The following is a 12,260-nucleotide window of genomic DNA, read 5'->3' as shown; positions in this document are numbered from 1 at the left end:
CAGGACCTGTCCTGTCCATATCACTAAATAAACTGACATCTCAGACTGAGGAACCATGCCAAGATAAAAACTACATTCTTCTCAGCTCATGTGACTATTTGCTTTCATAAAATAACATATTTGCTCTTTCTGTGACCTCTGTGAATGCTTATTTGCAGGGATGTAACTGAAATATAACACCCATTTTTCCTGAGGCAGAAAAAGGAACCAGATTGAGTTTCTTCCCTCCGAGGTGTGCTGCCTTTATGGCAGATGGCTGGAGCAAAAACTAGTGGTAAAACTAGGCTGAAGCATTGTTGCCTTTTTGTGGAGAATATCTAACAAAGAAAAAAAGAGGATCCCAGTTACAGATCTACTTTTCAGGTAAAAGGTATCTTTACTGAAATAGATTTTACTCATTTTTCTTTTCTTTTCTTCGAGTTTCATTTTATACTAAGTTATCTATCTCTGGTCTTCCATAGCTAAATTATCCTGTGGCTTTGTGACTCTTGCTTTAGACTTATGAGCACCTTAGGCTGAGAACAGGCATCAAGGAGCATGTGGGATTCTGTGCTTCATTTACTACAAAGCACAACACTCAGGGATCAGTACCAATAACAGCAGTGTCCACTTCTTCTCCAGAGCACAACTCATCAGTAAATGGTTCAGTGATTTCTCTATCTGATAACACTTTCCCCATTCTCCCACCCCTCTATTTACTGAAAGAATTTGCTGAAGAAAGTGCAATGTTATAAGTAGGAATGTAGGAGCACCTTATTGAGAAACACTGTGGTCCCACCAGCGACAAGAATCTATGCCAAATTCCTGCTCAGGAATCTATATTCTGCAACAGGCACTTCAACCTCTTTCTCATCTTCTCACATCTATTACATTTTAGTCCACAGTGAATTGCACAGTTGCTGTATTCCAACCCAAGTAGCCTGTATTTTACTGTTGGATGGTAATTCCCAACTATATCAGGTGTGGTTCCCTAGCAAAACCATCTAGTGCTGTTGAAAGGAAAAGGGCATCCTCCTCTCTTCAACACAGAAATAGGCTATGAGGTCCTTCCTCCTCTCCTGTGGCTATACAAGAGCTTCCTGCATGGTTCTGTGACTGTTAGTGTATTAACACAAAAGAAAATAGCACTTTTTTCCTTTTTACTTGTTTATGCCCTGTTAACTATGTCAGGGAGGGCTCCAGTGTATAACAGGTTTGGCAACATAAGCAGCAAGAATATATCACTAGGACCAGGGAGTAAGATAAGGAACAGAAACTCTGTGGCAATTACACATTAACTTTTCTCACTGCATTTCATGTCCTTTGGCTGAAAAGTTTCCTATTTTAGAATGCTGAAATTATGTCTGGAGAAAAGGAATGTTCCATAGTAAAGCTGTTCAGCATACACAGGTCTGTTTTTCTCTCTTTTCCAGAGACACCTAGTACAGTCTAGAATGACAGTAAATTATCTTCCTATGTTCTTTTAACTATCCTCAATTAAGTCCTTTGTTTCATCTTACAGCTATTGCTTTCTGCTCATTTGCTCTTTCCACACTATGGAAATTTCCACAGTATTCCACATGATTCTTTCACCATATTCTGGAAGTAAGATTTTAATTGCCTTCCTTCTTCACATTTAGTCACAGCTGTCTCCTCCTCTGTCTAATCCACATTAGAAGCTCTAAATTAGCAAAAGAGGAGAGGTTACTGTAGTGTCCCATTTAGTAGCATTTCAATCACCAAGGTGGATTCTTTCAGAGAAGTGCATACTGCCCACACAGACTAACAACTCAGTAGAAGTACTGCAGTGTGCAGAGATTCTACAAAAGTGAAGAAAGTCTTCCAGCAAAAAGTAAATAATTTAGACCAAGCTGGGCTTTATCATTAAACTAAATCAGCTGCAGAAAGTTTTACCAGTGCTAATAAAACATCAATCACAAATTTAAAGTGCTTGCCCTAAGGAGAATTCAGAATATAAAGATGAGGAAGCTTCTAGCCTTAACTTTTTTTTTTTTTCCAGACAAAAACACATACATGATGTATGTGAATTTAAAAGTCTGTAAGAGGATATAAAACCCCTCATATTATCTTGGTAAATGCTTACTATTTTTCTGTTCCTCTCCTGGCAGGAAAAGGAGATGCTACTTTGTTAATTTTAAATACTTAGGAACTTTACGTGTGCAGACAGCCCTGAAAAACACTTCACATCTTGAATGTGACTCCTCACTTTCAGAAAAGAGAAAACCTTTAGTTCTGCACAATATAACAAGTGTCTCTGACTCAATCTCTGTACATTTATGCTTTTCAGGCGTCCTTCAGACAGCTGAGGAATTAAGAATATCAGTAGAAGATTTTTGTGTAATATCAGTCCATCTGTCAGCACATTTCAGCCCTGATCTATAGAGAAAAGCCACTGCAGGTAGAAGACAGATATGCCAAAAAAACCCACCCCACAGTGACTACACAGATAACTTTCAACCATTGTCCTGTAAGAACTGGAATAAACTGGAAGGAAACGGAGATTGCCAGTTCCTAGGAAATGTATGACCATTAAGCTCTGGCAGGTCAAACACTAACAATTTTCTCAAAGTTACACACATATTTTGAATATCCAAGCATAGGCATTTCACTTTCCTTGGGCTTTTTCCTTCTCCTGCCTACAACATTATACTGACCAGAAACATCAACCAGAGCTCATCATTGTCCCATGATCTCTAGATAAAATGCAGTGATGCAATTTGCTTAGTCACAAAAGTGACTGTGCAAAACCAGGGGGACAAAAGGTGAGCATGGAAAAGGTGATTCAATAGCACTTTGTCCCCAGTACTTGCTCAGGTTCTCAGAAATTGCTTCAGGATGAGGTTATGAGGAAGAGTAGACTTGGCAATTACAGTCAGATTAATCGTGCCATGGTGTGCATGTCACAAACCCTTGGGAATAAAGCAAGCTTCTCTGCATACCGAGCTGATAACTGAGCTTAGTGTAGGTACTAAGTTAATTAGTAGCAGCTGGGGCAGAAGGTTGAGTAGATAGTGAAATGAAACGGGGGAAAGGTGAAATGCTTCCTAGAGGCTGACAATGAGATATGGGAAGAAACAAAGAAAGAAGTGGGGGAAAAAAAAGGAAATTCACAGTCCTAACTGTGAATATATTGTTCTAAAGAACAGTCCTAAAGAAATATATTGTTAAATGAAGGTTCCCACAGTATGACCGAACAACAGAAAACAGAACGCTTTTGATAAAAAAGAAAAAAAATAACTATTGCACATGAAAGGGAGACCATTTAGCACAGCAGGATAAATGTGCTTGTTTACTCTCCCAGGCTTCAACACCTTGTTTAACAAACCCTGCAGAGTGATATCTCTCAGGCCTTACCCAAGCCCCACAGCATTTTCTGTGCTTTTTAATCACCAGAAACTCCTTGATGTAGCTTGTGATCAATTTTTCTTTGCTATGGATCCCAGTGACAGTCTGAACCAGACTGTGGAAAGAACCAAAACAGCAGACAAACAAAAATTTCAGAAGTCCTTCAGAAATGCTAAAAGGCCTCGTGTACTCGTGTAGAAGCACTTTTCTGCTAGAAAACATATTACAAAGGTTAGTTTATAGAAATTCATCCTGCTTTGTATCCTTAGACTTACAAAACAGTATGTATCACATTCATAAACATGTTCAACTAATGCACTCACAGCTGCATCATAAAGTATTGTTGTTTTATGCATGCTTGTAAATGAATAAAATTAATTCCTAAACTCCAATAGAAATAAACTGATGCAATCAATACAAGCAATAACAAATTCAACACAGACCTACCATTTCTAGCCCTTTTCATCCTAATATTTCATAACTATGTCCAAGACTATTTTAAAAAATGGTGCACCAATCAAAACTGCTATTCAGATTTTCAGCAAAATCAACATCTTTCTATCTATCCACAAATCAAATACAGCATTTCCAATCACAGAAGTAGTTCTCCAGCAAATAATGAAGAATTTTTTCACCTTTCTGACTTTCTACTAACTTAGCAAAAAGATCTAGCACCAAAGCAGTTTGGGAAGAATCTGAACAGGGGAATGTGTAGACAAGCAAAGTGCCACAGCTCCCTCCACACAGCTGAAGTACCTTCTGTAGGAACTTACAAGGGGGATTCAACAATGGTCAAATTGTTGAAGCCTTTGGACAGTAGTCAGTGTACATACCAGAGCTGGGAGTTGTCTAAAGTCATCAGGCTGAGCTGGTAATCCATTATATATCTAACAGACTTTGCTGAGTAAAAAATGGGCCTTAGATTATTTCTACATCTTTCTGTGGGGCTTACTCCACCAAAAAAGGAAGAATTTCCTTCTGCTCCAATGGTTTGGGCCAAGTCAATCAAATGACAGCCACTACAGCCCTGGAAATTATTCCCACTCTTCCTCCCTTCTCCTCCACCACTCTGGCTATGCATCCCTATTGCTTCCCTTTAATGGAGAACTAATGGTTGGATGATACTTTAGGGGCTAGATTAAGCCCACTAAATTCACTCTGGAAAAATGTAAATACTTTCCCACTGAGATGGCTGGGCTGGTTCAGCAAGAGATCACATGAGCATTGAATCACTGCAAGGAAGACAGGAGGAAATGGAGAACAGGAAGGAGGATAATTTTAATTACCTCCTCAAATCAGTAGGATGTAAATCGTATCTCTGAGGAACGGTTCTAACAACCACCAACTACACTGGTTAGAAAGTAGTTGCTGTTTGTACTGACATGTACAGATTCCATCATGGGTCAGTCATGATGCCTGTGTAAAGAGGCTGTCAAAACACTTTTCTCAAATCTTCCTTAGCAGTTAAGGTGTTCTCAACACCAGGCAACCCCAAAATGCAAATCATATTTTCCATCTAAATAACAGCCTTGCAAAATTACATGATATACACCAGAATCCTGACTTTCTCCCCTTTATGTGGGTGTTTAGTCAGCCATATTCAAAAGAATTCTCTTGAAAGCAAAAAATGGATAACAATCAAAGCTTAAAGTCCTTTATCTGTCAGCAGCCAGAAAGGCAATTATAAGGAGAAAATATTCAAAACACAGAAACATTGACAAGTCTAGGCTGGAAGAGCAGATGATCTGGTCCAACCTCTTACTGAAAGCTGGGCCCTGAATTTAGTCGTATCTTGAATATTTCCAGCCCAGTGGATTCCTCCATTTCTCTGGGCAAGTAATAGCATTTTGCTATTTCACATTAAAGACTATTTTTCTTATATCTAGAGGCACTTAACCTTTTTCTTGTTGCCTCCTATCCCGTCACCATGTAACCTCATGGAAAGTCCCTCCCTCCTCTCTGTAACTACCTACTACTATTGGAAAACTGTGAGTAGACACTCACCACCTGCCCAAGCCTTCTCTCTCCTCAGCTGTACAAATCCAGCCTCTTAAGCTGTTGAAGTTCTCCAACCCTCAAGGCATTCACCAGACCATATCCATTTTTTCAGACCACATCCAAACTGAGGGGACCAAAACTGTACACAATATTTCATGTGTGTCCTAACAAGTTCTGCTCAGAATAATCCCACCCCTTGATTGCCTGTTAGTGTTTAAGAGGCATTTGGACAATGCCCTTAATAACATGCTTTAGCTTCTGGTCAGCACTGAAGCAGGTGGGGGGTTGGGGAAGGTGTAAGTGCCTTCCAACTGAAATTATTCTATTCTATTCTATTCTATTCTATTCTATTCTATTCTATTCTATTCTATTCCAGTTTTCAGACATGCACTAAATGTTCAGATAACAGGAGTAATTCAGTACCTAATTCAGTTCTGTTGCTTATCATTACCTCTCATTCCATTCCCAGATACATCAGGGAGTAAAAATGTTTTTAACTAAGCCCTCTGTGAAATAATACCCTTTCCCCCCGCTTTTTTCCCCCCTTCTGTTTGTAAAATCAAAGAGGACATAAACATTTGACAAACAGAACTCGATCAGGACAAATGTATAAATTTACACTTTACAGAAGTCATAAATAGATTTATATGTGGGCCACGTGATGTGGGCTGGGCAGGCAGTTGTTCCTGCTTTGTGAGGCAGAGATCAAGATTCCTTTGCTACGTAGGGGAAAACCCAGATTTTTCAGGACAGTTTCTCTCGTTGAGGCGAAGCAGACCAAAGAGATACGACACGGGTGAGCACTCCCACTGCTCACTCCGCCCTCTTTCCTAATGAGTTTCCTGCTTTTGTGGGACAGACCGAGAAGAGCTGCAAAAGTGTAGAAGGTGTGTGGTCGTCTAGAAACTGCTTTGGATTCAGAACCTGGAAAGCAGAGGTTCTACTTTCCCATCCAAAATTTGTACAATGGGATCTTCCCATCAGTTGCTACCTTCCCATATTCACTAGTTTCTGACTTTTATTTTCCCAAGAAATCTTCATTGTTTCCCTACCAAAAATCTCGAAAGGAGGAAGGGAGAGTTTTACCTGGTGTTCTATCCTCGGGTCAGCAGTGCGTATTTTTCCTTGTGATGAAGAGAGAAAATAAAACATGACTGCTCGTACCTACCGAAACCTCTTTCTGGTAAGTAGATGCTAAAACAAATGTGTTTCTTTTTCTTCTATGCATTTAACTACTTTTGCTGTAATAAGGGAAAGCACACAATGTAACATGGAGCTATATAAAAGTGTTTATTTTTTGGAGAAGAATATTAGTAAAAAATATGCCCATTGTGTCATATTTTTTTCCTTCAAAGAGGTCTTCACCAAAACAGTGGGATGGATGTAGGTTAGTGTAATTTGTGCAAGACAGCTCCTTAATTATGATATTCTTGAATACCACAGATCCCAGGTATTCAGTCTGTATTGACTGCACACAGTGACAAGTGCTGTCTCTTTCACACAAATGGGGTTTGGAATGGGAGACAGGAAAGACTCTCATGTCTGAGAACAGAGTAAAAAAAGAAAGCACATCAACAGAGAAGGAACTGTGAATACAGACAACTGCTGAGATAAATGCCTACATTTTACAAAAGCACACATACCCTAGCTACATCCAGAACTGAAAGTTACCTTACTGCTCTAGTGCTACACTGAAGTAAGATGCTGAATTTACCAGGGCAGACAGGCCTATTAAATAATACTGCTTTTATTCTGGGATTTCAACGAATATTTGAATGTTGATTAGACAAGGTACAAATGTCCTAGAATTAACCCTTGTAGTTATTCCGTGTCTTGCTTTTGCAGTAAGCTCAATCTGTATTCTTGTTAAGCTAAGCCTTTTTAGATATGTCTGGTAATAAGTGCTGATGGTCCATTTATGCATTTTATGTTTTGCAACTGTGTCCAAGTATTCCAACTATTTAATATGCACACACACAGGAAATTCAAATATGTTTACATTGGTGTGCACAGATTTCCCAGGCTTATGATGTACATACACTTACTCGTGTGTCTATATTTTTACTTTGATCATAATACTTAGAAATGTGTTTATATGCTCACATTTCACATTGAAAAAACTGTTCCATCTTCCACAGATGTCTGTCCCTTTAAGTGCCCATCTGTTCTCAAGTGCCTGTTACCACCATCCCTTCTACCATGTGGTTAGAGACACGATGGAAGAACATCCGCCAAACCTTGCTGCTTCTGTTCACCTCTGCTCTTCTCATCGGGGTCACCATGCTGGCCATCTCCTCTAACATCAACCCAGTAGGCTACTTCTTCCTCGGGGTAGGGGGAGTGTGCCTGGTAGGCTATTTGCTGAGTGTGTTTGTGGAGTGTTACCTGAGGAATCAACATCGGCATGATGCAAATGAAATACCTCCAAACAGGCAAAGCCAAGCAGGGTAAGCAGCAACCTGGTTACTCCCCTTTAACTCTCTCACCTCACTCATGGCCATTTTAAGCACTCTTTTGCTGTTCTTCCCCTGAGGCACCAAACACAAACTCTATTTCCAAAGACAAAAGTTCTTTTCAGATTTTTTTCCCTCATTACTGATATGGAGGTTGCAAATGTCAACGCCATGCATGTCCTGTGCCTTTTATAATATGAATTTTCTTCTCCCTAGGAACTGATCCGCTAAAACTTTACAATGTTAAACCTATCCAGGCCCATTTTATTTTTCTTTGAGTAATCGAGGCTTGCCAAACAATGAGTCAGACAAGGAAAAAGAAAAAATGTTGAAGCAATACCAAATCTTATTTGGGTTTAACTCTATAAACCTTATCTTTAGAGCAACAGTTTCTTGGCAAACTTTAAGAGAAACCTGTAACTGGGTGTGTTTCTACTCTTAAAATTCCTGTTTGACACTAACAAAACCCCTGAGTTTTAGAGACTCTTGATTACTACCACCTCTTCTTGGCTTCATGTTCATTTGCAGATTCTTAGCATCAACCTAATTTAACCCCAGTTTTCCTACTGTCATTGAAGATCTTAACTCTATATGTAGCCTTGCTTCCTTGCATAATCCAGATAATCATTATCCACGTGCATAAATGACTTGACATTCCCAAATAAAATATTTCTTTTTAGAAAGACTATATAAAAAAGAAGTCTATACTGGGCCCTGCTAGTTTGGGGGCATACTTAAAGAAAACTAATATCCTTTTATTTAAAAATACAACCTGAAAAGGAAAATGTCTCCAAAGTAACATTTTTTTCTTTGCAAATAGTTCTTTTAAACAAAGAATGAGTAGCCCTTGTTTAAACTAAATGAAACTACTTAATTTTCTCCACTTCTTAAAAATGGATGGACATTTAGCTAATATATTTAAAGAATATGTCCTGATTTAGGTTCTTTATTCTATGAGACAACTAGTAGTTAGCAATCCTTAGTGATAAATTTCAACTCTAGGCGGACACCAGGTTAAGCCTAGGACACTGAACTGAACAGTGTGGGTAGCTTCACTAACTCTGAGGAGTGAGGGAAAATGGTCAGATGAGCTACCTTCTACACCAGTAAGAAAGACGTTCAGTTGGCTGGAGAGATGAGCTGATCCAGGGCAGAATATCCTGCACAGCAATTCCATTGTCTCAGTCCCATTTGTTGATTGTAGCATGGTCCCTATTGTCCATGATCCGTACTGTAAACATAAATTATGCAGTAAAATAATGAACGTGTCTGGCATTGCTCTCTGGCACAGGGTGAATGCTGCCTACGAAGCACCCACCTATGAGGAGGTGATGACCATGTCAGCTCCAGCCATATGGACAATTACATCCAACCCAGGCTCTGTGCCCTCGCCGCTGAGCGAGCCTCCCCCGTACAACGTCGTTATTGAATCCTCTGCCCAGCAAGACATGATGGTGGAGGCTCTCCGGGGACCAGTGCCACCAGACACAGTGCACACCTCTGAGACAGACACGGGCTTCAGGACACAGCTGCAGCTGGTGCTGCCTCCAAGACTGCAGCGGTTTGTTTCGGACATCCATGAGAACAAAAATGTTGAAGAAAGGTTTGAACCACTGGAGCCACTCACTCCACCACCTGCTTACGAGACTGCCATCAGTGATGAGGTCTTTGCAGATGCTCACCAGCCCTCTGCATTAGGACTGATTTCACCTTCGATGAACACAGAACCAAACCCCCACCTCAATACAGGATGTTCCTAGAGGGATGGTAAAACAGCAGATAATGTTTTGCTTAAATGTTTGTCTCACAACTCTTTCAACCAGAATTGAACTACAGACACAGCTTCTGCTACAGAATCTTTTTGCACAAAACAGAAATCAATGCAATGCCACACTGCTTTGACTTGGCAGATACACAAAACCACTGTGAGGAAAGTAAACCTCTGAAGAAGGACTGTAGGATGCAGCCAGAAGAATCTGCCTGGAAAAGTGGAGGAATAGAAATAACATTAAGCACATTCTGCCTGTGCATTGCAAACAGCAATATTGCTGAGTGCAGTGTGACTTCAGCCACCCTGAAATCCCTACAGAGAGAACAAGCCTGTGCTTCTTACCTTGCTGTTTTGCAGCAACACAAATTTATGGTCTGAGCTGTTTCTGTCCGTCTGCCACACCTGCTCCACATCCTCAACTGGGCTACATAAAAGTGTGACTGAGGGGAGAGTATCTGACTGCATCTGGAAGCTGGTACCACCTGATTCCTGTCACTTAGGGTTGAAAAGCTGATAGTATGCATCAAATGACTTCTGTTGTTCACAATGTTGTCATCCCACACAGCCAGTGGTGGACAAGAGGGAGATAAGTTTTTCCCCTGCAAGAAAGGCCAGCAATGGGATATATACACATGTAAGCATTCTCTGCTTGGACTTCATGGCTCTACAGCAGGGTTTATGTCTGCTGTATTACAGATGTACTCTAACAGATGGCATGAGACACTTTACTGTCATCATGCACAGAAAGGCCAAAGCTCCTCCAGTTCTCTGTGGGCTCTGAAGAGGTCCAGTCTGTCTGCCAAGGCAGTGGAGTGCCAGAGGACAACACTCCCAAGACATATTTGGCCTTCATCATGATGGTTCTGGGCTGTAGGCGTGTTCTAGCTATCACTGATCTCACTGATGCAGTGCCTTTTTAAATGGGTGAGCTAAACTGATCAGCTCTGCAGTGTCAAAGTGGTCTGCAGTATGCAAAAAGATGCATTTGCATCTAGTGAATGTCCAAATTAAAAAATAAAAATGCTGGAATGAATCTCCTGTGAAGAGAGCAGCAATCATCCCAGACTTGCTCATGACTGCATCTTTAATTCATATGAGGAACCATCAAACCATAGGCTAGAAGCAAATAAATTATTTCTTATTGTTTGATTCTCTATAGTTCAAGGGAGAAAAAAAATAAACCTTTTATGTTGTTTATAAATAAATAGGACTGCATTAAAAATTCCGGGTGGCATCATTAATTTTTCCTCTCAAAGGAAACACTCCACAAAGCCATGCTTTTGCTTGCATTCTGCTTATTTAATAATCTTGACTTAGAAAAGAGAGGATTTTCATTTCTGAATCAGCAGCTGAATCACTTTATTATCATTATTGATGAAGCAATTATGATACCTCAATCATGGAAGCATTAGGAGAGACAAACTTGCTGATCAAGGAAATGTGATTTCTTTAATGTCAATCACTACTTGCATTTCCCTCCTGTATCTGCTCATAGAAAAGAAAAACACCTCACCAAAAGGTGTCACCGGTATGTGACACAGGCACAGAAACTTTGAGTCTTAAATTGTGCAACTCAGGACTTGTCTGAGTACATCAAATTGCCAGGAGTCAGGAAGAAATTCAGGTGGCCAGCACAGACTAAAAACTAGCCAAAACAAAGACCAAAAATGTTACCCGTTATGATCAGTACAATTTTGTCTTCAATATTTCTAAAGGTTGGACTTATGTTAAGCTTTAGCAGATAGAATTCCTGTGCACCCGGACACATGAAATCAGTGTGCTAAAGAGTTATGTGCAGAAGCCATCTGAAGCTTTATATTACTTTTTTTGTTGTTGGGTTTTTTTTTGTTTGTTTTTTTTTGTTTGTTTGGTTGGTTGGTTTTTTGTTTGTTTGTTTGTTTTTTGGTTTTTTTTGTAAGTTGTATGAGGAGCAGCTGTGGGAGCTGGGGTTGTTTAGCTTGGAGAAAAGGAGGCTCAGGGGAGCCCTGAAGGAGGCTGCAGCCAGGTGGGGTTTGGTCTCTTCTCCCAGACAACCAGCAAAAGGGCCAGGGAAATTGGCCTCAAGCTCTGCCAGGGGAGGTTCAGGCTGGACACCAGGAGGAATTTCTTCTCAGAAGGGTTGTCAAGCATTGGAATGGGCTGCCCAGGGAGGTGACGGAGCCACCGTCCCTGGAGGTGTTTAAGGAAAGGCTGGACATGGCACTCAGTGCCATGGTCTAGTTGCCATGGTGCTGTTCGGTCAAAAGTTGGACTTGGTGGTCTCAGAGGTCTTTTCCAACTGATTTTTCCAATTTATTCTGTAACGACAGCTGAGAATTTGCTTTCGCTAGGGTGCTCGCTTGACCTTCCCTTTGTATTTCCCTTCGTGTTTCTCCGCACCATTCCTCCCTCCCTGTTAGTTACAGCACGTTGTCATTTCTGATTGCAGCTGATCGCCGCAGAAACCCTTCTCAGCAGAGGCAGAGAAACTAAAATAGGTTAAAAATATAAGATCAAAAAAACAACCCGGAGGCGCTGGGCTTCCCAGGAAAGCCGCAGCCCCGGCCCCGCAGCCCTGAGGGGGCGCGCGCAGCCCGCGCAGGAAGAGGCGGGAAAGCGCTCCCGCCGCGGCGGCGGTGACGTGCGGGCGGGAAGCGCGTCCCGCCGTTTGAATCGCGGGGGCCGCCGGGAGAAGGCGGGACGCGCGCTCTTTC

At 41.0% G+C, this 12,260-nt stretch overlaps 1 protein-coding gene across 4 annotated transcripts; it reads left to right on the top strand.

Moving 5' to 3' along the window:
* The first annotated feature begins 156 nt into the window (after nt 1-156).
* On the top strand, nt 157-12,147 carry TMEM139 (transmembrane protein 139). 4 transcript variants are annotated; one of them, XM_085592594.1, is made up of 4 exons: nt 157-363; nt 6,375-6,526; nt 7,482-7,790; nt 9,088-12,147. In XM_085592594.1, exons 3-4 carry the CDS (start codon nt 7,543-7,545, stop codon nt 9,554-9,556), a joined length of 717 nt encoding a protein of 238 aa, XP_085448720.1. In that variant the 5' UTR covers nt 157-363; nt 6,375-6,526; nt 7,482-7,542; the 3' UTR covers nt 9,557-12,147. The 4 variants fall into 4 exon arrangements, with proteins under 4 accessions (XP_085448720.1, XP_085448727.1, XP_021404754.2 ...); XM_085592601.1 differs by having other exon boundaries at nt 157-370; XM_021549079.3 differs by having other exon boundaries at nt 157-6,230.
* Nucleotides 12,148-12,260: the final 113 nt, after the last annotated feature.

This window comes from Lonchura striata, chromosome 1 (genome assembly GCF_050655825.1).
Source record: "Lonchura striata isolate lonStrDom1 chromosome 1, ASM5065582v1, whole genome shotgun sequence".
In the NCBI taxonomy this organism is placed as follows: domain Eukaryota; kingdom Metazoa; phylum Chordata; class Aves; order Passeriformes; family Estrildidae; genus Lonchura; species Lonchura striata.
The sequence above is the reverse complement of the archived record's forward strand: the minus strand, read 5'-3'. Positions and strand labels throughout refer to the sequence as shown.

What these genes read in the sequence shown, in the direction of transcription:
- TMEM139 (XM_085592594.1), top strand. Translation starts at nt 7,543, where the DNA reads ATGTGGTTAGAGACACGATGGAAGAACATCCGCCAAACCTTGCTGCTT. An exon ending in AACAGGCAAAGCCAAGCAGG is followed by an intron (nt 7,791 to 9,087) that starts GTAAGCAGCAAC and finishes TCTCTGGCACAG; the next exon opens with GGTGAATGCTGCCTACGAAG.